The sequence below is a fragment of the Columba livia genome, chromosome 6, assembly GCF_036013475.1.
Source record: "Columba livia isolate bColLiv1 breed racing homer chromosome 6, bColLiv1.pat.W.v2, whole genome shotgun sequence".
In the NCBI taxonomy this organism is placed as follows: Eukaryota; Metazoa; Chordata; class Aves; order Columbiformes; family Columbidae; genus Columba; species Columba livia.
In genome coordinates this window covers 4,905,599-4,933,158 of record NC_088607.1, presented here as the reverse complement: position 1 = coordinate 4,933,158, position 27,560 = coordinate 4,905,599, and the positions used below count along the sequence as shown (strand labels likewise).

The window sequence follows — 27,560 nt, the reverse complement described above, 5'->3', positions numbered from 1 at the left end:
AAGACAAATTCAAAGGCAGTATTAATCACATCTAACTCCCTGGCACCCCATGTGCACTAGAAATCCAATTCCACTTTTGCGATAATAAAAGCTCTAAGGGTGCACTGTGTGCTGCGTGACCCATGGTACCTGCTGAGATGGAAAGGACTTGCTAGAGGCAAATTTATTATTGATTTATTATTGTCCATGTGAACATGAAAACCAGGAAAACTGCAAGAATGCAGCTCATGCCAGGACAAACAACCTGTGTTGACACAACATTTAGCTGGTAACAGGATGAAACGGCCTGTCCTACTGCCTGTAGAGCCAAGATCACCGATACCCAATTTACATTGGCACAGCCTTCATTTCTGACAAAGATTTGCCATCTCAGGATTCACAAGGGTGGAACGGGGCTTCCAGAGGCTGGATGGTGACATCCTTATCCCAAGTCAATTCTCCTCTGGGACTGGGAATTTGGAACAAGCACTCGCTATTCAGTTTTGTCCATAGAATATGGCTTCACATGTGAAGTTTCCACTTTGCTTTACAAATAAATTCACCGTAAATGCGGGGAACCTGTTTGAAAGTTATATCATCAGGGATGTGATTTACTTCACATGGACTTTCCTCTTTTCTCTATACATTCTTCAGTGAAATACCTTTCACTTCAAAACTTACCAGCGTTTCATTTAGTGGAATGGCTGGCAGAGCAAAAACAGGAAAAAAAGACGCATTGAAAGAATACACATCTTGATTGCAATTAAGCATATGTTTGGGCAGCTCAGCAACAAATATTAGGGCACTACACAACTTCAAATAGATGACATAGGTAATGGTAGCAGTGAATATACAATGTCATGGGCCTTAACAGGACCAAGCAACCAGATACATACCCAGGGTCTCCAAACCTCCACAAAATATTGCATTTCCAAATGCTAATCATACTGCAAAGCTGTACAACAGCTTTTCATCATCCTTTATCACACACACATATCATCCAGAGCCCTGCTAATCTCAGGCATGCAGAGGTATGTGTGTACACCAGGGCAAGGACTACTGTTATCAGGGAATTTCTGCTGCCCCTGAGACAGCAAGGCTAGGGGCTGGGAAAAGCAGAAAAAGGGTAGCCTTCAGCTCCCCTACTCGTTCACTTTTCCTGTTGCTGCTCTTTGACAATATGTTATTTTACTGCCATGTTCATTCTCAGGTTTTTTTCAAAGTAGAAAAAATAAGGAACCTTCATTTACGTTCCTCTGAACTTTGTCCTTCTTCTCTGCTTTTAGAAATAAAAGACAAATCTGATGAAACAATGCAAGAAATTTCTTCCAAAATCAATGTTTTGCCTTGCCTTTACTATATTTAATGAAATCATTTTTCATCAGGCTTCAAAAGACACTATTTTTTTAAAAAAACTAAGCAGGTCCTTACCAATGGTGTTTCATGACCCAAGAGAAGTATTTCCCTTGTCTCCTCAGGTCAGCACTGACAGAGCAGATGAGTTCATTTGTGTGGGGATCCAGGTTTCAGCATGATGATCCATCACCAGAGCCCCACTGGGTGAGACCTCCTGGGATTGTTTCTGTAGGGCATTGCAAACACCCTCACTATGGCAGGACACTTGACGTGGCCATTACCAGACTGTTGGGAATGTGATGGGTTTGGCAAAACCTGGGATTTGTTACCTAAGAAATGTTCTCAAAAGTGCAGTAAGTATATTTGAAGAAATAACAAATAAGTTACTATAGCACAGAGAAAAGTTTATAATTTTTTGAGTTCACACACATTAGTAATTTTTTTTTCAGGGAAGAAGAAATACAGGTAAGTATTTGTATAAGAAATATACACACAGAAGAAAGGCAGTCAGCCCTAGTTGATTCCTTCAAAGATATTTCAATGGCATTCTTTACAAACAGTAGATATGAGAGCTGTCAGGTGTGATGGTTTATTACCTCATTAAGTGATAATGAGTGAAGAGTTGTAAAGGAAGATGAACCAGGTGTGTGCCTGAAGTGGCTCAGAGTTTCTCCTGACCTCTATTGGGCCAGAGACATCTCCTCCAATTTTGACGGAAGACAGGTAAGGAATGCAAACATCTGCCCTGCTGTTTGTAGCTGTCTCTTCTGCATATGTTTATTTTCACCTCTGCCTACTTTTAAAGGTTTTTGCTAAAGTGGAGGCCTCTTTATGGACTCTACAAAAGCACTGTGATGTTAGACCATCTTATCCAGAGATGGTCTCACTCCCAAAGGACAGTGCCTCGCTGCCCTCCAGTGGCAGGAGCCTTCAGAACAGCTTTGCTGGTTTTAGCCCTTTAAACTACATTAGACCCACATACTCATGAATATTGTAACACTACAGCTTTCCATGAAAACTAGATGTTTAAATGCCTTTGGTGAGCTTACTTCTATTCACTAATGATGGAGAAGTTGCCTCATCAGAGCTACAAAGCAGCATGGAGAACTTGCCCCTTAGTATAAGGTGCCTTAGGGAGAATATGTCTCTCTGTGCATACTGACCTTTGCGTGTCCATATTTCACAATATGAAATATGCACTGACATCCATTTGTAGTTTGAAAAAGCTGACAAAAGCTATTTACAGGGAGGGGAAGTTTTGTCAGTGCAGCAAAACTTCATTCCTTGAAGAAAGCTTAACACCCAACCTAGTGAAAATATTTCACTACAGACAAACACTGTTTGTTTTCTATGAGTGAATTTTGACAGATTTCATTAAGAAGATGTTCTGGGAAACACCTTTGCTATTTCAAGACCACAAAGGTCAACCCTACTGTCATCATTGCTGGTTCTTGCCACACAGGATTAGTCTGTTTGCTTAGTGTTGGACTCAAGACTTACCACATCGTTTCTAATAGTGCCTTCAATGTCTATGATAGGAGCTGCAGTATTTAATGTGAAAACTGGTCATTATTTTGTCACCTATCACTACAGATTAGCCCTTGCTATCATTCACACATATCACCATTACTTCTTAGATATGGTGTAAAATAGCCTTACGTGAGATCCAACCTCATTAGGCAAGAGATGGGTAGTGGAGTCCTCACCCCTGCACGTGTTCACTGGGACTAATATCTTATTTGGGACCTGTTTTATAAAAAAGGCTGAGGAATGCTGAAAAAACAAATCTTGATGATTCATATTCAAGATATTTCTATTCAGCCATGTCCCCCATATTTTCCCACCCCTATACCTAGGCTCCAAACAGAGTTGCACTGAAATGCCACTGATTAAAAGCCTAGTTTATAAATAAAGCAGATGCCTACAACTAGATAGTGTGGATTATGGCCCTACTCTCCATTAATAGCCATGCTCCAACTGCACAGGATATCTTAGGCAATTGGCTTTGCTGCTGAGTGTGCTGTTTGGCTGAGTCACCAGATTGACATATTAACTATTTCTACAGGATTCTGCAGTTCCTGGAGAGGATATCTTTGAAAGTCCAGCAACAGCCAAAGAATAAACAGGTTCATTATCAGATAGTTATGAAGTGCACTGAAACAGTATATATGTATCAGACTTCTGTGTCATCTGTGAACATTACTCAGATCCAAATCTTTAAATCCAAAGCACTTAGACTTGGGTTAAATCACAAGGCGTAAAGAATTTGGGTTTTTTTGGCTTGAGAAGAAAAACCTTCATGAGATTTCTGTTGGAGTTTTGGGCTATTTCTGATTTATTTATTTTATTTTATTATTCAGAAGTCAAAATATTTGTATAAAATTGATTAATTGCTGTCAGGAAAGAAAAGTTGTACATGTGATACTGTTCAGGCCCAGCTTAGAGCTATTTGAATTGCAATATATTGATGAGGATCTACAATAAACCCACTTAGTCACTTCAGGAAATGATATTGACTTAAAGTAATCCCCACATGGAACTAGGAGTTTAGATACTTGACTGTTTTTGCTCAATAAGTTATTGTGAAGGTAGGAACAGGGGTACCTAGACAGATATCACACACTGTACTGTGTTAAGAAAATAAGAAAAGCATTCATGGAAAGAAAGAATTTATGTTCGTTTCTAAGTCAACCAAGAAAACTGAGCTTTGTTTGGTTTATGTCTCTAGCTGAGATACATCTTATCCCTGCTAGTACGGGGTGAGGCAGAGCTGGAAGCATCCATTGGGGTATCAGAGGCCAGAGTAGTTTTGATACCACCATCTCATGCCAGGGAGAAAACGGTGTGGCTGGAGGTATCTTGATGGAGCCATAGCTTTGCTAGAGGGCAATCTTTTGGCAGTTGTACAGCATGGCCATTCCAGGTGGGATTCCTTTTTTTCAGGCAAGTCACCTAATCTGAAAAGCTACCATGAAAACAGGTGGCAAAGGACAATATCTGTTATGACCCAATATCTGTCATGACCTGTTGTATATTTCCTCTTCATGATGACTTCTTTTCGTGTTTTCTCCTAGTCCTTTATTAATTTGTATTTATACTGACATTGCAGTATATTCCACCTCTCATCTTATGATTTCGTGTCTCTTGCAAGTAGAATAAAAACCTGCTTCTAGTTTCTTCTCACCCAACCACACCTTGGCCAATACCTCTTACAGCCATTTTATTGCTCTGTAGGTTGCAATTGAGAGAGAGAGAGAACTGCAGATCTCTAACACACTGGAGGGATCTAGTCACAGGTTAAAGAGAATTCAGAGAAATACAGAAAAGCATGGAAATTGCTTCTTAGAGGAGTAACCTGTAGCAGAGAGAGATAATTTTGTTGAGACTTCCCTGACATTTTTAGGATGCTACTCTTCCTTTGACACAATTCTCACATCAATTTAATGTCATTTAGTATGGTTGTAAATTGGAAAGAGACTTAACTAAGTGGTATGAGAATCCTTACCAAACAGCCTAATCTCCAAAAGTAAATCGTTGCTTCCTGGAACAACCACATCATCAGGACACAGTCACAAAGGTGCCTGGGGAGTGTTTGGGAAGATCTTGGTAGCCAGTCCGGAACAGCTCTGTGATCTGGATCTACTTATCCGGATGTCTGGATGTACCCTGTGAAATGAAAATAGTCAGTAAATCACTTCCTTGGCATTGATCTGGAAGTTGAGGAAGACAGATCAAATTGCACAGCACACACCTTTGGTGTAGACCAGAACCCATTTAGTATAAATTCTGAAACTGCTTTGAGTTAGAACAGACAACCGCAATGAAAATGGACCTTCAAGTGAGTCTTGCTTGGCTGCTCCTGTTAAGTTCTTCTCTTCTCTCTGAACCAGGTACTGCGTCTGAAAACTTTTCATGTTTCCAGGGAAATGTAACAGACAGAATTAGTTACAAATACAGACCAGCTTGCTGGGAAGTGGTGGAAAAGAGTATCCTAGACTATTGCAGGCAAGATTTGTTCCATAAAATTGATGGTTTAATTTGCCTTCTAATTCAAAGATTCATATCAAATCCACAGGCCAAATATATAATTATATATGTATAATCAGAAATAGATATACATGAAGGCTGTAGGCTGAAGAAAGCTGAAGAATATTTTCATTGTTTCTCTTCTGTAGAGTGGAATAGTTTGGCTAAGCTGTTCTCTAAATGTTGTTCTTACATTCCAATTTTGAATTTAAATTCTTCTACACTTCTGTCTTTCTCTGCGTTTTTAAATGTAGAATAAGAAACAGAGCAGCCTGCCAGACCCAGGTGAAAATATACTTTAATGCAGTGCCATGTTCCTTCAAACTTCAAACAATAGCTCCAAACCTTCCTCATAATCTTGCTGGTTTGAATTAGATACTTTGATCTATAGTTATCAGCATAGGTACGGTGAGTAAAGTAATGTCAATCCCTTACAAAAAGAGATAATTTTACAGAGTGTAGATTAAGAGGGTGGCTACATTGAATTATTTATATGACAAGAGCAAAGGCAGCCCAGAGGGAAGTTCAGCATCAAAGGGGACTAAGCTTCACTTCAAGAAGGTGGTCAAATCCCAGCACTTCAGTAATATTATGGTCTTTATTCTTATTCAATAGGCTGACTCTTGTCTTTGATTTGACCTGATGTATGTAGACTGGATTAACTTTGACTGAAAAAATCACTTAGGATATTGTCTTGCAAACCCAAGACTTTAATATCATTAAAGTAAAAATCTGTGAAAGTGAATGTCTGAAGATCAAATGCCAACTTAAAAAAAAAAAAAAAAAAAAAGGGAAAAAAATAAAATCCCCGAATGAAATTTCTCCTGATTTTAGTGACTGAAAAAGCTGCAGAGCATGCTCATTCTGAAAGAGCAAGGGTGTTATTTTTGAAATCTGTCATTTGAAAACATTGCTTTGACTCCTGGAAGCCTAAATCCTTTTTCCTTTCAATGAATATATGTACATTATTAAAGGTATTTATGTGACTAAAACTACAGACCATCAAAAGCACATGATAATACTGCATGTTTGTACCTTATTTTGAAAGACCAGTTAATCCCCTAGGATCTGAATTATGATGCCATGGTCTGGTTTAATCAAACATACATTTTTAAATACCTTATGCAGTATATAGTATATTCTTCATTGCAAAGTTGGACAAAATTGGGCTTCCCATGCAGACCTGAGTGGACATTTGTGAAGAAAGTAGCTTAATAGAATCATAGAATCATTTAGGTTTGAAGAGACCCACAAGATCACCAAGTCCAACCATAACCTGATTCTGGCACTAAACCCTGTCCCTAAGAACCTCACCTTTCTACTGCACCAGTGAAACTGGGCAGAGCTCATCTCCTAGAAGACCATGTCTTCACTGGAGCTGAAGGATGCACACAAGGATTTATGGGGCTGGATTCCTTTGTGCTTTGTGCTGCCATGAAATAAAGTCCTCTACAGTCATCTTCCACTGAGGACATGAGCATGTCCTTCCAGACATAGGGAGGAACCACAGGATTGCTTTAAAAACGCACCACATACCAACACTTACTGTATCTTACTCTATATCAACACATACAGGGTGCCATCTCACAGTAAAACATAATATATACCTAGAATTTTGATATGTTACGTTAATGCTAATACGTTTTCTTGTCTGCCACAGCAAGTGGTATGTGGTGGAACTCACAGGGAGGCTCAACTGGAGGTCAAAACTTAATATGGAATAAACTTTCAAAATGGATAAAAGACCTATTGAGACGCAAAGGTAAGAGGGTGACACATGGTCCTGACTAAGAACTTACCTGGCACCCCTGTGGAGTGACATGAGGTGAGCTGGTTATCTCACCAGCACAGCCAATAACCCACCATGACAGACCAAGTCCTGTAGGCAGCAGAGCCATGTGAACAGGGCTGAATTAACCATGATTTGGGCTCTGCTGTTCAGCTCCCAGCTTTGCACACTCTGGACATTCCCCAGTAAGCTCCAGCTACTGGGAAGACAGAAACACTGGGCAGCCCATCGCTGCACAGATGAGGATGCAACCTTACACATAAGAAGTGTAGATATCCTGGCAATAAACAAGTTGAGATGTTCACCTGTCTTTTGCTTTAGTTTCAGGAGAGCCACAAATACGACTGGTCTCTGGAGGAGACCAATGCGCCGGGAGGGTTGAAGTTTATTATGAAGGGAAATGGGGGACAGTCTGTGACGATCACTTCAGTAAGAACAGTGGCGATGTTGTATGCAGGCAACTTGGCTGTGGCCATGTTGTTTCTGTCTTTGGATGGTCTTACTTTGGCCGTGGCACAGAAGACATCCATCTGGATGATGTCCAGTGTGAAGGAACCGAATCTTACCTTTGGGACTGTCCTCATGCTGGCTGGAACACACATGACTGTGGACACAATGAGGATGTTGGAGTCATCTGTTCAGGTAAAAAAACAAAACAAACCAAACCCACAAAAAAAATTATGCATTATTAATCATTTATTTGGATTTTCCTGTTGACTGTAAATGCAAGAAACAGAGTTTGGAAATCAGGCTAGAGCTGAACTGTGTGCATGTGGAGGCTCCTTGTGTTTAAGCTGGTCTGTGTGATCAAAAAACAAAAGGATGTCCTGGATAAGATACCAAGATTGGTAGTGGCACGCAGTGAGTATAAAAATGATGAAAAGAAGTTAGTTCAGGACCACTTTAGCCAACATCTGATTACAGGCCATTCCCAAAAAAAAAGAAAGGCAGCCAGTTAAGAGGAGAAGCACATCCAGAAGTGAACCAAGTATGTCTGAATTGAAAATCAAAGTTAATACTCTTGTCATAAACATATCTGAAATCAATGTTTGCACAGCTAGAAGCAGCCTGTTTTGAAGCAATATAAATAACTGCACAGTAGAAGTAAATTTTGGCTTTTTTCCCATGTTCACAGCTGCTGCACGCTCCACACTTGCACCGACAGGTAAGGCAGGGCTCTTGAGACAGAAGTCCATTAGCTCTTCACAGTCTTCCCAAATGCCCAGGGATTAATATTTAACTCCAAAATCATGTGATTGCATCTCCTTGGCAGACAGTATTCTAGAAAGGTACACACTCTGAATCACTAATTATTGCCCCAAATTACTATTTATTCATCCACTGTAACATTATTTCTGTTCTTTGGATTGCTCATAGGAGCTGTATTAGCCACTTATCTGCTACTAATTAGGGAAAAACATAAGGTGAGTCTTAACACTCCAAGTCTAGGTTTCTGACTTCTGTTTTTTCTGTTGTTCCTCAAATAGTGATAGCACCCTGGAAACCTTAAAGTACAGATGTTACTCATGTTTCCTAGGTTTTTTAAGTGTTAAGTACTAAAGCTTGTCATAATACACAGTCACAGAGGAGTGGCTGCTAAAATGCAGGTTTTGATCACATGTAGCCCAGAAGCGAAGGAGCAGTTCACAAAATCGTTTTTCTCAAGACTTGAACCTGCAAAACCACATCGCAGTAGTCTTGAACTGATGCTGCATGTTCTGCACATCTCTGTCTCGAATGCTCATTTAGAACTGCTCTTAATCAACAGAAATCTTATTCTATCAGAAGTTAGTCTTTTGCATTAAACCAGTGTTGCACCAAACCTGGTGCTTAAATCATTTCACCAGTGTCTCAGTTCTCATGACCATTCTTACAGTTATCTAATAATTTGTTTCCTCTAACTTCCAGCATCCTCAGAGAACCCTCAAACTTCCACTTCTGCATCAATGTTTTCCACAGACAGCACTGTTGTGACAACTACCACAGGAACCCCAACTTCTACTGACAAAGGCAAGGAAAAAAAAGAAACTACAAATGTCATGTGTGGAAATTTTGAGCGATATATGCGATTTGTTTAGAGCAGACAAGAGAAACACTGGGAATTCAGTGAAAATATTTAATAACTCTCCATGTAGTTAGCCTTGGAAGAGCCAATCATCTTCATTTTCACAGGAAAATGTGGTTGGAAAATGGGCATGTGATCAAGTCTATCTGCATATACAGTTATCCAGAGTGCATGTATGTATGGTGAGATCTTTACCATCATTTCATCTGAGGCACTCTTACCTGGATATTTTATTGACCTTCAATTCTTTTAATAATCTTGCATAATTTTTCCCGCTTCTCAAGTTGGTGTAAAGGCAGAATGGCAATGAGGTGTATTTTTATGCTGCTGAGGGGTACACCCGTTGCATCAGTCTCCAATTACTTATTATAAGATGTTCTTCTGAGCCACGTTACCAAAACCCAAAGTCCAGGGAACTGACTTTCTTTTCCATGAAGCCCAAAGTATTAATGACTTCACAAATCCTTGAAATGTCTTTTATTTTCTGTGGTGGTGATTCTGTTTAGTGACATATTTCCCCACTCCATGGCCACCTCTGCACCCAACTCAAGCCCAGCAGGGACTGAGGTATTGGCTGCTCCAGGGACCTCGGTGTCCCTTAAGGAAGAGGAGGCACATTTGTGTGCTGAAAGTCTCTTCCACAGCACATGACAAATCTCATTCTTTATTTCCCTTAACGGTGATCCCTTTCCATCTTTCCAAATGACTGTTGCATCTCTAGCAGTAGAAGAATGCAGCCAGAAACATCTACTGTCTATATTATTAAATAGTAAAAGTTTCAGCAAAAATTAAGGGCTATGCATTGACTCAGTGTCCTGCAAAGCCCAATCTAATTACTTTCATCAAGATTTCAGTTCATATGTCCACTCCCAATTACTGACAGTCTCTCTTCTTTTTATTTCGTCAATTTTTTCTTGGCCTCAGTTATAGACTTTGAGTCCACTGTTGTCACAGAGGAAAATACTGAAAGCACAGTTTATACAGGTAAGAACAGATATTTTGCAAGTGCTATCTAAAACATATTCTCTTAATTTGGGTTTTGCAGATGGATTAAGATGTGACCATGTAAATCTGTAAAATATTCATAGCAGACAACTACAAATCAAACACTTACGTTAAGGAATAATGTCCTTACAACAACTTCATTTTAAAAATACCAGGCTAGCAGGAAATATGTATTTAATGATTAATACTTCTGAGCTTGTAGCTATAAATACTACACTTTCAATTTTATAGGGCAAAAGTGTCCAGATCATTGTGATTCATGTGTCTAAGATTCATAAAGACTCGAGAAACATTAAGGAGCACAGTCAGGCATTTGTTCTTACCTCCCTTGGTTGGAGCTCTGCCCTCTCCTGTTATTTAGCAAACAAAAAATGCCATTTTTTAATCAAGCCTGACACCTTAAGCAAGTCACTAACTTCTCAAATCACACTTAAGTTTTTAATTGCTGCTTACAACCATTTAATTTCTCATCCTTATAGTCTCCTCTGGCAGCACAGATGCCTCTAGTACCACCACGGAGGACAGCACGACGTCAGAAACCCCAGCTACACTGCAGACAGGTAAAGGGCCTTTGCACAATATCCAGCAGGTTAGAAAAAATATGGTTATAAGTTTTGGTTTGGAGGGAACATCAGTGGAGATGCCAAGAAAATTACCATCTCTCAGTGCAGTTTATGTTTGTCTGTGAATTTCATCTGTGTGGTACCAACCTGCTGGCTTTCTGGCAGCATGGGCCGGCTATCACCAACACTGCTACCACTGCTGAAATTCGTATGTTGCTTGAAAAAGCTGAAGGGTGGTGAAACAATGGCCCAGGTTGCCCAGATTGGTGGTAGATGCCCCATCCCTGGAGACATCCCAGGCCAGGCTGGACGGGGCTCTGAGCAATCTGAGCTGGTGAAGATGTCCCTGCTCGTGGCAGGGGTGGCACTGGATGGGCTTTGAAGGCCCCTTCCAACCCAAACTATTCTGTGATTCTGTGATTATGTACTTCAACTAGGAATTGCAAATGCAATGCCTGCTTCAGGGCAAGCTGAATAGTGCAGAATTTGATCCATCCAATCTGGAGAATATCGTTATTTTTATTTCTTTAAGAAACATGACTCAGGGGAAAGCCACCCAGCTTATGTTTCTCACCATTTATAACATTACCTATGTGGATTCTAAACCATTTATAAGCCTCTATGCTTGGACTTTCTTATCAAGCCATCCCAGGAGGACCAGCAGGTCCTGTAATCCCTCTTGAGGATTTCTCGGCTCAGATTTAGCCTCTGTCAACCTGGGTTGTTGCAGGCTCAGCTCAGCGAGCTGGGATGGGAAAGCCGGCTCTACCTCCAGCCTTCCTCCCAACTTCATCACAGCTCCCGTCTGCTACAAGTGATGCTTCCACAGGGCAAGGAGATCCAGCAGAGAACTGCAGGAAAAATAGATGCTGTATTTCAGCATCGGTCCTGATGGCCTCTTTCTCCTTTCTCTACTGACTGCTCTACCTCTGGGAGAAAGACTTTCGTTAGATAAGCCAAGAATAGGTGTAAGAAACATTTCCCTCTTTTCACCAGAATATCCTTTGTTATTTTACTTTATGAACTTCTTAGTTCAAAGTTGACAAAACATGCCCTATTGCAGTTTTGGGAAACTACTGATAAATGTTACTGCTAAGTTACAACATTCCTTTCCACTTTTCTTCTCACATTCTTTTTGCTTTTCTTACTCTCAGTAAGAGAAGTCTGAAACTTTTGTGAGGCTTATAATGCAAAATATTAATGTGAAGATCCATGTTTGAGCCATGTCTGTGGATGTGGGGCACAGCTAATAAACAGACTTCCTTTTCCAAAAAGCCTGAAGGCAATTAAATTCACCAAGAGCAGATTTCAGTCACTCAGCGTTACCTGAACTCTCTTTCCCTCTCATTTACATGTTTCTTCTTTCTCACAGTCTCTGAAACTACTGGAAAATCATCAATTTCACCCACCCCACTTATAGGAGATGGTGGTACCTCAACTCCAGAAATCACTTCCACACCGACTAGAGGTAAGAACAGTCATTATGCCATAAAATCTCACAATAATAGTGTTTAAGTTTGTTTAAAATAGATTACATTGGTAGGATTACGATAACTGCATAAAGTTGAAGATCAGCCAACAGCCAACTAATCATCTCAGTGAAGAAAGAATCCAACTTCTAAAACCTTCATTTCTAAAATACTGGTCACAGTTTGGGAGATATGTATTTATGAACAATTTGGGGCTTTAAGGTGCTTGTCCTATTTGTATCAGCACAAGTTCCCAAATATCTGTGGTTTTGTGGGGGTAAAAGTGGATACTTTATGCTGGAGAGCATCAATTGTTAAATCAGATTGTGATATCATCACCTTAAAGATTCAATAATCTTTGACAATTCTTTCCCAATCCTAAAGACGGAGATGCCACCACCTGACACAGTACAGAAACTGGTTCTTTGTACCTTCCCACTCGTGCCTGTTGGACTCTTTCACCAAGGAGATTGATATTTTTCTCCAGTGATGTATTTCCTCAACTCTTTCACAGTCCATTCAACATCCCTATATTCCTCCTTTGAATCTGCTTCAACACACGAAGAAACTGAGGCAGTATCTACACCAGCAATCCTAAGCAGAGCTTACAAAGTCAAGGTTATAAGTGCAAAATCAATTTTGAGTCTAAGTGAGCTAAAGAAAAGTCATACTGTATGGAAAATGTATGCAATGAAGTTTTAATAAAGAGGAATAAGAACATGCTGCTTCATTCTCCAGTAGCTAAGAAGCTAAAAAAATTCAAACTTTAAATATTTATCATGGCATTATGTAGTGATAGAGGCTCAGGTAGAAATACAGAGGACAAACCCATGTTTTCTCTCTTCCTATATTTTTACACTTTTCTAGCAAAATGACAAATCCAGATTGTTTTAGGTAAAAATTCAATTCTGGTTCATATTAATGTTTGGTCATTATTGTTCATTATTCCTATTTTTTTTTTTAATCTCAAATTTTCAACAGGTTCATCCATCACAGAAGGGGATTACTTGACCCCATCTTCCCCAGTCACAGACACTACTGAGCCATCAACTCCAATACTGTTAACTACACTGAGCAAAGGTAAGAAACAGTCAGATACAACCTGTGTGCCTCCTGTTGTTCAGGAGCAGAAAAGTCCCTGTCCTGCATCACTACACAAGGCACCATCTGGGGCTCAGAATGTCCCTGAGCTGCAAACAGGTGGCCAAGAGACAATCCTGGGCATATTTGTGTGTTTTTCCCATGCATCTGCTCCTTCTCAGTACCTCTTGGTGGTCCCTGTTGGGGAGAGGAAATTAAATTGTGCAGAGCATGGGTCCAGCTACTCTTCAGTGCTGATTGTGCTGCAATGTGTATGCTCATGTCCCACCTGTTCCTCATTCTCTTATTCTGGTATCTATTTTGTAAGACACTTTGCAAGTTTCTAATGAATGAGCTGTTTTAATGATTCTATGAAATAATTTCTTAGTTATTATAAAATATTATTACCAGAATTTCACCAGACAGGGCCACTTTGCACAACTGAGCTGGGACCTTCCTATCCACCGTGTGCTGTCCTACCTCCTCTTCTAATGAAGCATTCATAGCACCAGCAGGCTTTAAACTCCTATGCAAAACTCCACCAGGGGAGATGATTTTGTGTGTACTTTGCCTCTGAACTTGACAGATATTTTCAAGACACACAAAAACATGCAGTGGACGCTATATTTGAAGTTATTTTACCCATGGACATTTTCTGTAGTGCCTACAGTTGCTGTTTTAGCTCTGCAGACTCCAGGGAGCAGAGGATCTGGTGGCCATCCTCTTTGGAGCTCTTTTCAGGATAGTAAAAGATGCTTCTCACAGAAACGAAGTTCAGCTCTTTAAAGTTTTCCTCAGAGTTCATTATTTTTCAAGCCTATTATATTCTTTATTTGTTCATCCAAGCTCTCCTCGTTATCTCTTTCTTCCTTAAATGTGCAATGACTGACTGAGCAGCTGCGGTCTCTTTAATGCCAAGGAGAATAAGTAGCTGCAAGACTGAGGCTGGACTGCCCCACTGGAGTGTAAATATTACCAACTTCCAGTTTTTCTATGGTCCTTCAGTGCCAGCTGAAAGGATGGTTCTTGCCTTTGTGCATTGGTTTTCTCTTGCCAATGAGCAGTTCCTCTTGTCTTTATTGAATTTCAGCTTGCTGACTTCTGTCATTTATTCAGTTTATGAAAATCACTTAGAATTCTCATCGTGTCCTCCAGAGAGGGCACAGATCTTGCCTTTCCTTCTGCCACTCTCTCTGTCCTGTTCCAGTTTCAGTGGCAGGAGCTGAGGATCTCATTACAGTACAGTAGCTCTGTTTAACACCCCTACCATCTGCTAGGCCAAGATGCTGCATAACATGACAAACAATTAGCAAAGTAACTGATAACTCCTCTATTTACAGCCTTTTCCTTTAAACACTGCTTGTCTTCTACAGCCTTATCTATGCTGTCGAAAGGTCAGCGCTGTGACTCAATACCAGTAGTAGCAGCACTGGAAAGTGTAATACAGATTTGCTTACTGCTCCATCCATTCAGCTTATTTTGAGCAATATTTGCATGTTCCAAATCCAGGATCTATCCACCCTAATTTCTACAAATGTTGTCTTAGAAATTCAGAGGCAAATCTTCAGCGCAGCGAAGAATACACTTCAGTCAGTGATTTTCTGCTTTTTTTCCTGCCAGTCACTTCACTTTCAAAATGAAATTTTCCTACTTTGGAGAATATTTTACAGAGCTTTGATCAGGCTTTGCCACTTGCCTTACTTAGACTGGGCTCTATTCCAGCTAAATGAAAGGAGTTTGCACTTCTCTGCACACACCAGTGAAAATGAGAAATGAATGTGGTCACTCAGGATTTGCTTTTATTTGTGCGGCTTTCAGAGTTTGAATGTGAATTCCTTAAATGAGTGATCTGTTTACTGTTATTCAGGCTTAAGGAGCATAATACATGGTGTATATACGGTTCCCTAATAATACCCTCATTACTATAGAACTATGTGCTTGTAACTATTAAGTGCTTTGCCTGTGTCTACTTAACCAAGTACTTGAGCAAACAATTTCATCTTATTTATTCATACTATGTGTAACAGGGATGCTATTGGATGGTTAAAGGGGGGAAAAAAGGCTCCTCTGTAGCTGTAAATGATGATCTCATTACTTTTATTTGTACAAACTGTAGGTAAATTATCCTTTGGGTTAAAAGCTCAGAATCACTAAGCATTTCGCAATTCCTTTTATTATAATATGTACTTAACTAAGCACAAAATACTGATTTTTTAAGAGATGCGAATATTATTTTCTTTTATTAATTTGTTGAAAGTGAAAAAGTTGCCTTTCAGCTGTCCATAGACACCTTCACAAGAATACATTAAAGATTTTTGGGGCTAGTACTTAATCAGTCCTTTATTTCGTGAAAAAGAACCCCCCAAAATTTCAGATTGTTCATATTTCAGATGAATGAAATACTTTGTTTACTTAGAGACTTGACTAGGAAAGAGGCCTACCTCCCAATACAGCCATTTTTAACATCAGTTGAATCACAACAAATTCATTTCTGCCTGTAATTTAAGTCAAGATCTGAATATAAAATTTTTAATGTGTCTCTTTCTCACGATTCCCACCTGGATTTAGACAGCTAATGTAGTCTAGTTCTTAAACTTTTTAATTGCCTATTGCTGGTGAATATTAAACACCTGGATCAACAGTTTTATTATCTTTTGTCTCAATTATCATCTTTTCTCCCTGAAATCACCTTTGGCAGTCTTGCAGAAGTTTAGACCTAGATCTTGGGAAATGAGCCAAGCATGTTGCTGCTGGCATTTCTTTACAGCCAACATTTGCAAAAGCAAACCATAAACATGGTACTTGGGTGGAAGGAGCTTTGATCATGCTCAACAAAAAGGAATTAAGGAGAAAGAGACCTAGGAAACATGGCTCTCATTCTGAATGGATGTGCATTAGTTGGTAACAAATGGCTGCCAGGTGACAGCAAAATGTCCCAAAATGAAAACCTTGTAATCACTGACCCACCAAGGAGTAAGACAGGTGTGTATACTTGGTGCAGTTTATGATGGCCACAAAGTAGGAGGAACTCAATTATGTTGTCAGCGGTGTCTCTGATTTCTTTCTCTGAAAGAAAAATACACTCCAGGCCCATAAAACTAATTTGGAACTTCAGATCTCTAAAAGCTTTTCTCTCTGAAAGTGAGATAGATGTTTGGAGTATTCTGTAAGTACCCAGCTCTCAGAAATGAGCCTGGCCTGTAGAAATAGCTCTGCTACTGTTCTGGGGAAATGATGCTGTGCTGACCATCTGTTATGCCAGAGGGTTTGCAAGGATGGGAAAAGCAGCTGAACCAGGCATTACCTAAAGGAAAAGAAAAACAACCCTTAAATTGCAAGATATCCTAGAAAAAAAGGTTTGCTCTGGGTATTTGTGTTCGTCCTTTAGACAGCACTACAGTATAGATGAGAATGAGGGTGAAGATAAGGTAGAAAACCATCCCTCTATTGCACAAAGTGGGGAGAGGTGGCAGCTAGCTGCATGGGGAGGATCATGTTCAAGATCAACAGGTTGTGGAAGGGGGCTATGCCCATGTTCATTGGGTACTGGAGGCAGAAAGATGGGTTCAAGTGTTCATAATACCCCACAACAGCACTGAAATACAGGGGTAGATCCTTTCTCAGAGCAGACTATCTGCTCCTGTCTTCCCTGGAGTGGTATCTGGCCTGAAGACAGGCTGTGCCACCACCTCAGGTGAACATCACCGACATAGGTGTGTGCTTTTTCTCCACAGCAGACACCTCCACTCTGTCCCTGCGACTGGTGGACGGTGGCAGCAGATGCTCGGGCCGCGTCGAGCTTTACTACAACGGCAGCTGGGGAACGGTCTGCGATGACGGCTGGGAGCTGGTGGATGCCGAGGTGGTGTGCAGGAGCCTGGAGTGCGGAGAGGCTCTGCTGGCTCTGTCTGAGGCCCAGTTTGGTCCAGGCTCTGGGAACATCCTCCTGGATGACGTGCAGTGCAGAGGGGACGAGGACAACCTGTGGCAGTGCTCCCACCAAGGCATCACTGTCCATAACTGCCGACACAAGGAGGACGCCAGCGTCATCTGCGCAGGTACGCTAGCACATGTCCCGTAAACCATCACTTTATGAGCAATGCAACTGTGATACACAATTTGTTTCTGTTGGTGGAATGGTTTCAGGCATGAAACCAACAACTGTGAGAACTACTGTGTTTTACCACATTTCTTTTTTTCTTTTTAGCTCATTCTATTGATTAATTTATGTGGAGTTTTATATGGGCTTTATGGTTTATATATATATGTATATATATATATTTAATTTTAATTCTCAAATCCTTTGGCAACCCGGAACATCATTGTCAGTCTTATCTGATGCCATTTCCTACTCTATTATCTGACGGCTTTATGCATTACTAATTGAGTCATAATTTTACACCATCATTATTGCATTTCAGTCCTCCTAGCACTGATTTCCCATAAATTATGAAATATGACTAGTAAATCAATTTTCCTTTTCTTGTATTTAGTAGGAAATTATTTTTAGTAACTTCCGTTAGGATTTTTTCCAAATCAGTTCCCAGTTTTCCAGCAATTCTGTATTCTGACTGCAAACACGTGTGTGGTTGGAGAACTGGAGTCACTGCAACCTCTCTGCCACCAGTGCCATGGCAAGTGGTGGTCCATGGGCAAAGCTCACCCATATGATGATCCATATCCTCTATGAGCCCAAAATTACCAAGATTTAATGTAACTGGCTTAAAGGGGCAGATGGGACTAGTCACAAAGAATGCTGGTTTACAGCTTATCCTGGGGATACCTTTCCCTGGGGAAAAATTACAGCAAATTTTTAATAGAGTTAGGTTTTTTTAGCAAAGGCCTCAAGTGGAATTAAACATGTGGCCTAAGCAGACACATGTCTCTTTGGTGGGTATGTCTGACACCAAAAATAATTAAAGGTTACACCTGCAAGGTAACTGCAACCATTAACACCTGACATTTTAAAAAGGGTTTGCAGTCTTCTGCCTTTTGGTGATGATGCTTCCAGAGGTGAATGGGGTGCTCTAAATCACTACTGAGTTTTGTTTGTTGGTTTGTTTCTTCACATAGTAACTGAAGAATGTTATTAAGTATCTTCTGTAGTAAACTAGATATGTACTTTTCCATTTCCTTTCCTAGAGCCAGTTACTCCCACTGTCACAACAGAGCCTGTTCCAGCTGGTGAGTTTTCCCTAAATGGGTCTTGCAAAGCTTTCACAGCTGATATATGTTATATAGTAACTTAAACACTGGTAAGAAGGTAAAAATTTTATAGGTAAAAACTTCAGAGCAAGTAAATGTGTGAAAGTAGAGTTTATGAGATATGTGAGGCTTATCTAAGAGTTTTGCTGTTAAAGAATGCTGGTATCAATAGGAATAGTTATGTTAGCTACAGACATACACATCAGAGCCTGAAAGAGATAAAAATATATGTATTTACACTCAGGTGTATATGGCACACCATGAGACTAAGGATTTATGATAGGTGATGAACAGACACAAGGTGGCTTGTTACAGTAAGATAAATTTCATTATTTTGCCACTTTCTGTACACCACCACAAAGCTCGCTTTTGCTATTTGATAAATGCACCTGGAAAGCCCATTTCTGAGGCTCCCGAGCACCCACACGTTCCCCTCTGCTTTTCCAAGACATGTCCCTGAGACTGGTGGATGGACCGGACACATGCTCGGGACGCCTTGAAGTCTTTCACAACGGGAGCTGGGCCACCGTCTGCGATGATGGCTGGGACATGAGCGACGCCGCGGTTGTGTGCAGGCAGCTGGGCTGCGGACGGGCGCTCTGGGCCAAATACGATGCCTTTTTTGGGCAAGGCACAGGAGCTGTTCTCCTGGACGAGGTGGCGTGCAGCGGGGACGAATCCTCCCTGGAGCAGTGCTCTCACCAGGGGCTGGGCATGCACGACTGCTACCACAAGGAGGACGCTGGAGTTATCTGTGAAGGTGCTCACCTTTTTCATTTTATGTATTAACTCTCTGTTATTTATTCTCTGCCCCATGTCAACAGATGTGCTCGTTGCACAGGGCAAATGGCATGTCAGAAACACCAACAGCTAAGCAGAAACATCTGTAGATTTCTCCAAGGTTTCAGAAAACATCGCATCAGTCACAGTTTTGGGGAGAACCCGGACTGTGCTGCTGCTTTTAACACTCTATAACTGAAACCATCAATCTTTTTTTCCTTCTTTTGATGGTTTTTATCTTCTCTCCCAACAGTTCCTCTGGAGCCTACCACATCTGAAACAACAGGTATGGAGTACTTCAGTGTTTCTTCTTTTATCTCAGTTTTAGTCAAATACAACTTATCCCATCGCAGAGTGCTAATTAGCAGCGCTGAGCCAAAATTCGTGCTGTCTTGGAGCTGAGAGAGCCCGTAAGTCATCGTTAAGCCCAAAGAATTGCAAGTGCTCGGGTGGACACCAGCTCCTGGTGGGATCTGTAGACAGAAGTGTCCTGCTGCACTGAGCCCGTTGAGCTTTCTGGAGACACACACAACCATGCACAGGGTTTCCATCCACCCCCAAGAGTGGTATAAATACCACAAGTTGCTTTATACAAATTCTAAACTATGGGGTAAACTGCTATAATGTAGTTTGGTTTAGAATCTCATTATACCTAATTACACCTAAATAATAACGTTGCTTTGCTCACTCAAGACTGGAAAAATTACTGAAGCCTGGCTTTTCCTTTCTCTTTGACAGTCCTGACTGAGTCCATAGTGGCTGACACACCAGGTATTTATTCCTGGTCACTTATTGAGCCATGGTGAGCAGAGCTGCTGTCAGACCGTGAAGGACAGCAGGATCCCTGGCTCACACAGTGCTCCCAAACCGAGTCAATCAAATGTCAGGCACTCACATTTTGGGTCTCAAGTGAGGATTTAGCAGACTACCTGCCTTCCTGGCAAGGCTGCCAGAGCTGTGCCCTGTCCAGCTGCACCATTGGTTTCCCTGCCCAAGCTCGGGGTCTTGCTCTAGGGTTTTTTGAGGTGACACACAGCATCCCTCCGGCTGTGTCACCTCAGCGTGTGTGTTCAGACTCAAATGCAGTGGTACTTGGGCTGCCTTCAGCCCTGCAGGCAAGTGTTCCTGATGGTTCACATGGCTTCTTGTTATACTGTAAGCAGCTGAGCCTGCTGTTATGGGTCTTGGGACAAAAATATACATTTGAAATGCAGATGAGATTTAATTTCATATTTTCTTTCCCACACTAGCAGTCTCTCCTACTCCTGAACCAGAAGACATTACCACTTGTAAGTAATACAGCATTATTCTGGTATATGGGCTTAGTTGTCTGCCCAAATTGTAAACACATATTGACTGGCTCCCTGTCTCCATTGTGTGTATAATGTTGTGGATTTAATCATTAGCTTCAGGGATAATCCCAATAGTCTTTCCCTTGGCTTCCATACACAATGAAGGAGGGAAGGGGGCATGGTACTGGTACAGGATACCACCTTTGCTGATGCCCGCCCTGGGCAGAGCAGCATCTTCCAGGAGCTGTCGAATGAGACCTGCAGGTCTCCTGGGGTTCGGGTACCTCACGCCTGCCCAGTGCTGGGACAACACCTAACTGTGGTTTTGTTTTCTCTCCTGTCTCACATCAGCCCCTGCAGAAGACACAACATCAGAAACAGCAGGTATGTGTGGCTTTAGCTTTAGTAGAACTGGTCTAATCTTTGAACCTGGGAATAAACTGATTCCCTCCCCATTAACAGTCCTTGCTTTGCTCACACGGTAATGGAACGGTCACTGAAGTGTGGCATTTACTTTCTCTTTGACAGCCCCAACTGAGCCCACGACACCTGAAACACCAGGTATATATTTCTGGTCATTTCTTGAACCCTGGTGAGCAGTTTACTAGTTTAGCATTTTTCATGTGAATCCTAGAATCACAGAATCAATAGGTCTGCAAAAGACCCTTGAACCATCAATATATTTAATGCATGGTCAATGTTTGATTTCATGTTTTCCCATCTCACAGTAACAAACTCATCCACTCCGTCAGTCTCTACAGCTCCTGAAACAGCAGACACTACCCCTTGTAAGTAACACAGCATTACTTTGGATTACATCATTTGTTACCTATAAAAATCATGATCTGATTTGGTGTTGGCACGGCTCCCTGTCTCCACTCTGTGCACAATCTTCGTAGATCTAAAGTTTAATTTAGGGGATAATTCATTTGGCTGCCATACAAATTAAGGGATGGAAAATGCTCTGGGTATTGGTACATTAAAATACCAGCACTGATTAAAGAAGTAGTGAAGGGGAAACCACAGGAGCAGACACACTACACCAATATAAATTCAAATTTGCACTCAATCATCCTACCCTGAGAAAACCAGCCTTCCTGCACTTGCCAAAGCTGCATCCCCACCAGCATCCCCACAGAGCAGCCTGTGCTTCCCACAGGAATGGCCAAGGCAGCAGCAGGGACCTCACTGCGGCCAGTGCAGTACACAGCACTGCTATGGGCACTATACATTATAAACTGTTACCTGATCTCATTATCTCCCAGCATCCCAACCATTGTTTAGCAAATATCCCACAGGTTTCCAAGGCTTTCCACAGGGCAGGGCAGAAGCAGCCTGCCTGGGGATGCATATTTTCCCTACTGAGATGCTCACACCCCGGGTGGACTTTGCTGATGCCCACCCTGGGCAGAGCAGCATCTTCCAGGAGCTGTCAAATGAGACCTGCAGGTCTCCTGGGGTTCGGGTACCTCACGCCTGCCCAGTGCTGGGACAACACCTAACTGTTGTTTTGTTTTTTCTCCTGTCTCGCATCAGCCCCTGCAGAAGACACAACATCAGAAACAGCAGGTATGTGTGGCTTTAGCTTTAGTAGAACTGGTCTAACCCTTGCTCCTGGGAATAAACTGATTCCCTCCCCATTAACAGTCCTTGCTTTGCTCACACGGTAATGGAACGGTCACTGAAGTGTGGCATTTACTTTCTCTTTGACAGCCCCAACTGAGCCCACGACACCTGAAACACCAGGTATATATTTCTGGTCATTTCTTGAACCCTGGTGAGCAGTTTACTAGTTTAGCATTTTTCATGTGAATCCTAGAATCACAGAATCAATAGGTCTGCAAAAGACCCTTAAACCATCAATATATTTAATGCATGGTCAATGTTTGATTTCATGTTTTCCCATCTCACAGTAACAAACTCATCCACTCCGTCAGTCTCTACAACTCCTGACATAGCAGACACTACCCCTTGTAAGTAACACAGCATTACTTTGGATTACATCATTTGTTACCTATAAAATCATTATCTGATTTGGTGTTGGCACGGCTCCCTGTCTCCACTCTGTGCACAATCTTCGTAGATCTAAAGTTTAATTTAGGAGATAATTCATTTGGCTGCCATACAAATTAAGGGATGGAAAATGCTTGTGTAGTGGTACAGTAAAAATACGAGCACTGATGAAAGTAGTAGTGAAGGGGAAACCATGGGGGCAGACACAATACACCAATATAAATTCAAATTTGCACTCAATCATCCTACCCTGAGAAAACCAGCCTTCCTGCACTTGCCAAAGCTGCATCCCCACCAGCATCCCCACAGAGCAGCCTGTGCTTCCCACAGGAATGGCCAAGGCAGCAGCATGGACCTCACTGCGGTCAGTGTAGTACACAGCACTGCTATGGGCACTATACATTATAAACCATAGCCTGATCTCATTAACCCCCATCATCCCAAACATTGTTTAGCAAATATCCCACAGGTTTCCAAGGCCTTCCGCATGGCAGGGCAGAAGCAGCCTGCCTGGGGATGCATTTTCTGAGATGCTCATGCCCCAGACAGACTTTGCTGATGCCTGCCCTGGGCAGAGCAGCATCTTCCAGGAGCTGTCAAATGAGACCTGCAGGTCTCCTGGGGTTCGGGTACCTCACGCCTGCCCAGTGCTGGGACAACACCTAACTGTGGTTTTGTTTTCTCTCCTGTCTCGCATCAGCCCCTGCAGAAGACACAACATCAGAAACAACGGGTATGTGTTGCTTTAGCTTTAGTAGAACTGATCTAACCCTTGATCCTGGGAATAAATTTATTCCCTCTGATTTAACAGTCTTTGCTTTGCTCACATGGTAATGGAACAGTCACTGAAACGTGGCTTTTACTTTCCCTTTGACAGCCCCAACTGAGTCCACAACAGCTGAAACACCAGGTATTTATTTCTGGTCATTTCTTGAAACGTGCTGAACAGTTTACTATTTTGCATGCAAGTCATCAATCTGTTTAGAGTGTGAATGATGTTTAATTTTACATTTTCCCCTTCTCACAGTAACAAACTCATCCACTCCGTCAGTGTCTCCAGCTCCCAAAGCAGCAGACGCTACCATGCGTAAGTAACACAGCATTACTCTGGTTTACATCCTTAGTTACCTATCAAAGTCATAAGCTGATTTTGTGTTGGCACAGTTCCCAGTCTCTGCTCTTACAGAACCTTACAGAATCTTTTCTACGGTGGGATATATATTTTGAAAAATTTGAGTTGCAAGTTCTGCTCATTAATTGAAAATATTCTGCCTCAGATATTTAGATAACAGATAAGGTTTTCTGGTAAAGTCTGGCCCTATCAGCCACACATAGGTAAAGGCCACACGGCTGCAGCAATAAAACACACATACTTGTGTTGACAGTGTAGAGGAAACCGAAGTTCAGCTGCAGAGCAGCATTTGAGCATGGGACTACTTGCCTACACCAAGAAATAAACAGAATTAAATCTTGTTCCCATTAATGCTAGTACTATATCATCTTTAGTGTTCACTCATATAGACTTTTCTTGACATGAACCCTTTGTCTATGACAACTCTATTCCTCAGAACTGTTGCTACTAACAGTCTTAATGTGTACAGCTGATTACAGTGTATATTAAATGATCATATAAAAGCACAAATTTTCCTCATTCAATCTAATTTTTTCCTTTTTTTTTTCCCAATGTTAAAAGCCTATCAAAAACCAGCCCAAGAACCTATAAACCCAGGTACGACAGTCTCATTCTTTGTTCATTTTAATGATTTCTTTTCCCAAGTGCAGTGTATCCTGGGTGAGAGATGTGACTGGAAAACCTGGCAGGTTGATGGCAGAGGGAATGTGAGTGCAGAAGAAAGGGGGGAGCGGGACACACAGGGAGCTCAGGGATGCCAGGGACCACACGTCACTGATACAGGAGCTGACAGCCAACCATCCTCGGTGGTAAGTGCCAAGGGGATGAGTTTGCCTCTGTCAGCACCATTTACAGAAAAAAAGCACGTTTAAAAGGTCCACCCATAGCCCACATTTGCTTTTGCAAAGCAGACATGCTGCATTTTACTCTATGCTTACATATAGTTTATTAACATTAAGTTTCTTATTTTCCAGTGAACCTTGCCTACCTGCCTAAATACATGCGGTTGATGCTACTAAGATACTTAATTGGCCAGTGTGGACTGAGGAGGCCAGGAATGCCAAGTATAAAGTTACAAGGGTAAATATTTATTCATATGCATGAAGGACCCCCAAACACAGTTTTAAACTGGGTCCTTACACTATTCAAAAGTTCAGGTACAACACAATTTGACTCATCACTCACACCTGTGCTACTGGTAATTAATTATAGTAAAACTTCATGAAAACAACTCTGTTTTTGCAGTGTTCTTGCTGCTTGTCTGTTGATCCAGACATTCCTGAAGTCAGTTGTGGTGGAGTTACCTATGATACCACATGAAATTCAGAGAAGGATGAAACATCTGATTTAAAGGGGTTTTGGTTGTTTTGGAATATGGAATTATTTCTCCATAGCTCTTCAGAAATTCTAAGGTTGAAATAATCATTTCTGAAGGACAGGAGGCCTAAACAGTAACTCTTTTGCACATATTTAAAATTCCATCAGGCACTTTACACTTATACATTTACATAGGTGATATTTATATATGTTCTGTTATACCAACACACATATTTAAATTCCATAGAGTTGCATCTATGTTCAGGCATTCCATGCTGTGAATTGTGATTAACAGCAGAGTTAGAAATTTACGAAGGAAAGTTTCTTGTAACCAATGAAACAAACGGAATGGGTCACCATACCTCAATTTTTGTATGATGAAGATTTTTTCCTTTTCTTTCTTTTTCCTCAGGTGTGTAAGGGACCCAACCTGTGGGAACTACTATTCACCAGGCCAGAGGATTCTCCAGTTCAAGTTCAGAGGTCCCATTTACTCAAGATCTTGTCTGCGGTGCAGAGTATTAGGGTGCAACAGATACAATCATCCTTTCCAACGCTACTGGGTCTACAAGACAAGAGGCAAAAGAAGCACAAGTGACCCCGTCATTATTATAATCTCCCAATAGCAATAGCCCCAACAATGGTTTGTCTAACCATAACTTGTTGATCATTCATTTACATGACCAGTGTGTTGCACATTTGCTACTAAAATACATTTTACTAGGGGTTGTAAATCTAAAGGTATTTTAATCTTAACTGTACTTGTGTTCCTTAATTTCAGATCCTTTGGATCTACGTTCCAGATTTGTAAAACCCTAAACTTCAGTAAATACTCTCAGTGACCAAAAAGTAACTGGACTGGGTGGCTGATTTTTCTCATCAAGACTTTTTCCCCCCTCTCACAGTTCTTCCACTTCTCCGCATTGTACCAATGAGCTCAAAGACTGAGCATTTAAGGAAGATTAACCTGTCTTACAGATATAAACATGACTGTGCTGCTTTCTGAGCTCATAGAGACATAAATAAAAGCATAAGTATCCCTTGTAACTGAAAATGTCTGAGCAATTATCTCAAATAGGAACTCAAAAACATTTGGAAAAAAAATTGTATGTGTATTGAGATACAATCTCTGAAATACCTGTAAACTATTATAATCTTCCCATATGTCAATTTTCCTTACTGGAGGTTAGAACTATAAAAGAATTTACATCTAAATTTACTTCTTTATAAGCATTTGCTTCTTCCTTTTGCTTTCAATATCTGTTCAAGCGGTATCACTTTGAGCTAAGAAAGTGTTTCTGTGCTTTAATGTTAAATTGTCCTACTTGGAATGACTTAGTAAAAAAAAACAATGGAAATAAATATTTTTCAGTTCATAGTAAAGAAAAGTACCTTATCGGCTGCAGAACTATACAGGAGTACAGCAGTCCATTCAGGGAAAGAGATGGATTAAATTTTGATAATCTGGTGAACTTGGCCTGCATCTTTAAGACCAATACCCAGTTTCTATATAGCAAGTATTTATAAATTAGTCAAACTCATGAGATGCCCTGTAGTGAATAAGGATGCCTCGCAGCTAAAGGCTGTGCCACACAAAACAAAGAAAACCCACTTTTTCACCTATTTTTCCTTTTATGCCTCATCGCTTCAAAAAAGGGGCCAGAGTGATTCTGAAACTCAGCTTCTCCATGAATAACTTAGCTCTCAAATGCCAAAAAATCAGGCAGATCTGCCATGAACGTTCCAGATCTAATCTCTTACCTGGTGGTTCAGCCTTGGCATTGGCTTCTCACCCATGATGATTTAAAGTACTTGAAATCACATTTTCCCTGGTGTTGTGCTCCCGGCTGTAGGCAGTGAGAGAAAAAGCCTGTAAATAAGTGTCACAACAGCTGAACTCTTGCTCATTTGTACTCAAATGTGTGCTAGTTTTTTTCTGAGGAGCTGCAATTCTAAAACAGCTCCCATACAATCATTCTCATCTTAAAGGACTTGCTTTCATGAAGACTTGTGGACCACTTTCTTTTGAGGTAGGAAACTCAAAGCAGGCCATTAATATTTCAGCATCACCTGAAATCTGAACACATCTCACCACCTGAACATGGGCTTAGCGCACAAGATTTGAAAACGGTTTGGATGCTCAGCTTTGCAGCACAAGCACAGGGACACTGTTTATGGGTCCAGCCCCTTAGTATCAACTCCAAGGCAAGAAAATTCCCTAATCACCTATATACAAGTAATTCCAAAAAGTTTGGCTATCAACCTGTAACTACCAGAGTAAATTACCAGGGCATCATAGCCATCGGCATTTTTTATTTAGTTCTGATGGACACAGCATGGATTGGCAGGGCTCCACACACCAGTTCTCGCATTAAATGTGTACAAAAATGGGTGTTTTAGCATTTAAAAATTCCTGACAGGTAAGTATGTGTGTGGGTTTTGGAAATGAAAGGCTACACAGATGAAATGCAAATTTAGCATTTCCAGAA

General features: G+C 41.1%; 2 protein-coding genes across 2 annotated transcripts; both read left to right on the top strand.

Moving 5' to 3' along the window:
• The first annotated feature begins 5,150 nt into the window (after positions 1-5,150).
• LOC135579738 (deleted in malignant brain tumors 1 protein-like) lies at positions 5,151-9,462 on the top strand. The gene is made up of 5 exons (XM_065066799.1): positions 5,151-5,225; positions 7,022-7,123; positions 7,472-7,792; positions 8,286-8,315; positions 9,059-9,462. Exons 1-5 carry the CDS (start codon positions 5,156-5,158, stop codon positions 9,226-9,228), a joined length of 693 nt encoding a protein of 230 aa, XP_064922871.1. The 5' UTR covers positions 5,151-5,155; the 3' UTR covers positions 9,229-9,462.
• LOC102096429 (deleted in malignant brain tumors 1 protein) lies at positions 9,391-26,275 on the top strand. Its single transcript, XM_065068627.1, has 23 exons — positions 9,391-9,397; positions 10,140-10,199; positions 10,700-10,780; positions 12,156-12,251; positions 13,234-13,332; positions 17,067-17,390; positions 18,475-18,516; positions 18,986-19,297; positions 19,571-19,603; positions 20,056-20,088; positions 20,568-20,606; positions 20,961-20,993; positions 21,138-21,170; positions 21,338-21,397; positions 22,146-22,178; positions 22,323-22,355; positions 22,523-22,582; positions 23,323-23,355; positions 23,500-23,532; positions 23,650-23,709; positions 24,316-24,351; positions 24,729-24,834; positions 25,484-26,275. Exons 1-23 carry the CDS (start codon positions 9,391-9,393, stop codon positions 25,695-25,697), a joined length of 1,860 nt encoding a protein of 619 aa, XP_064924699.1. The 3' UTR covers positions 25,698-26,275.
• Positions 26,276-27,560: the final 1,285 nt, after the last annotated feature.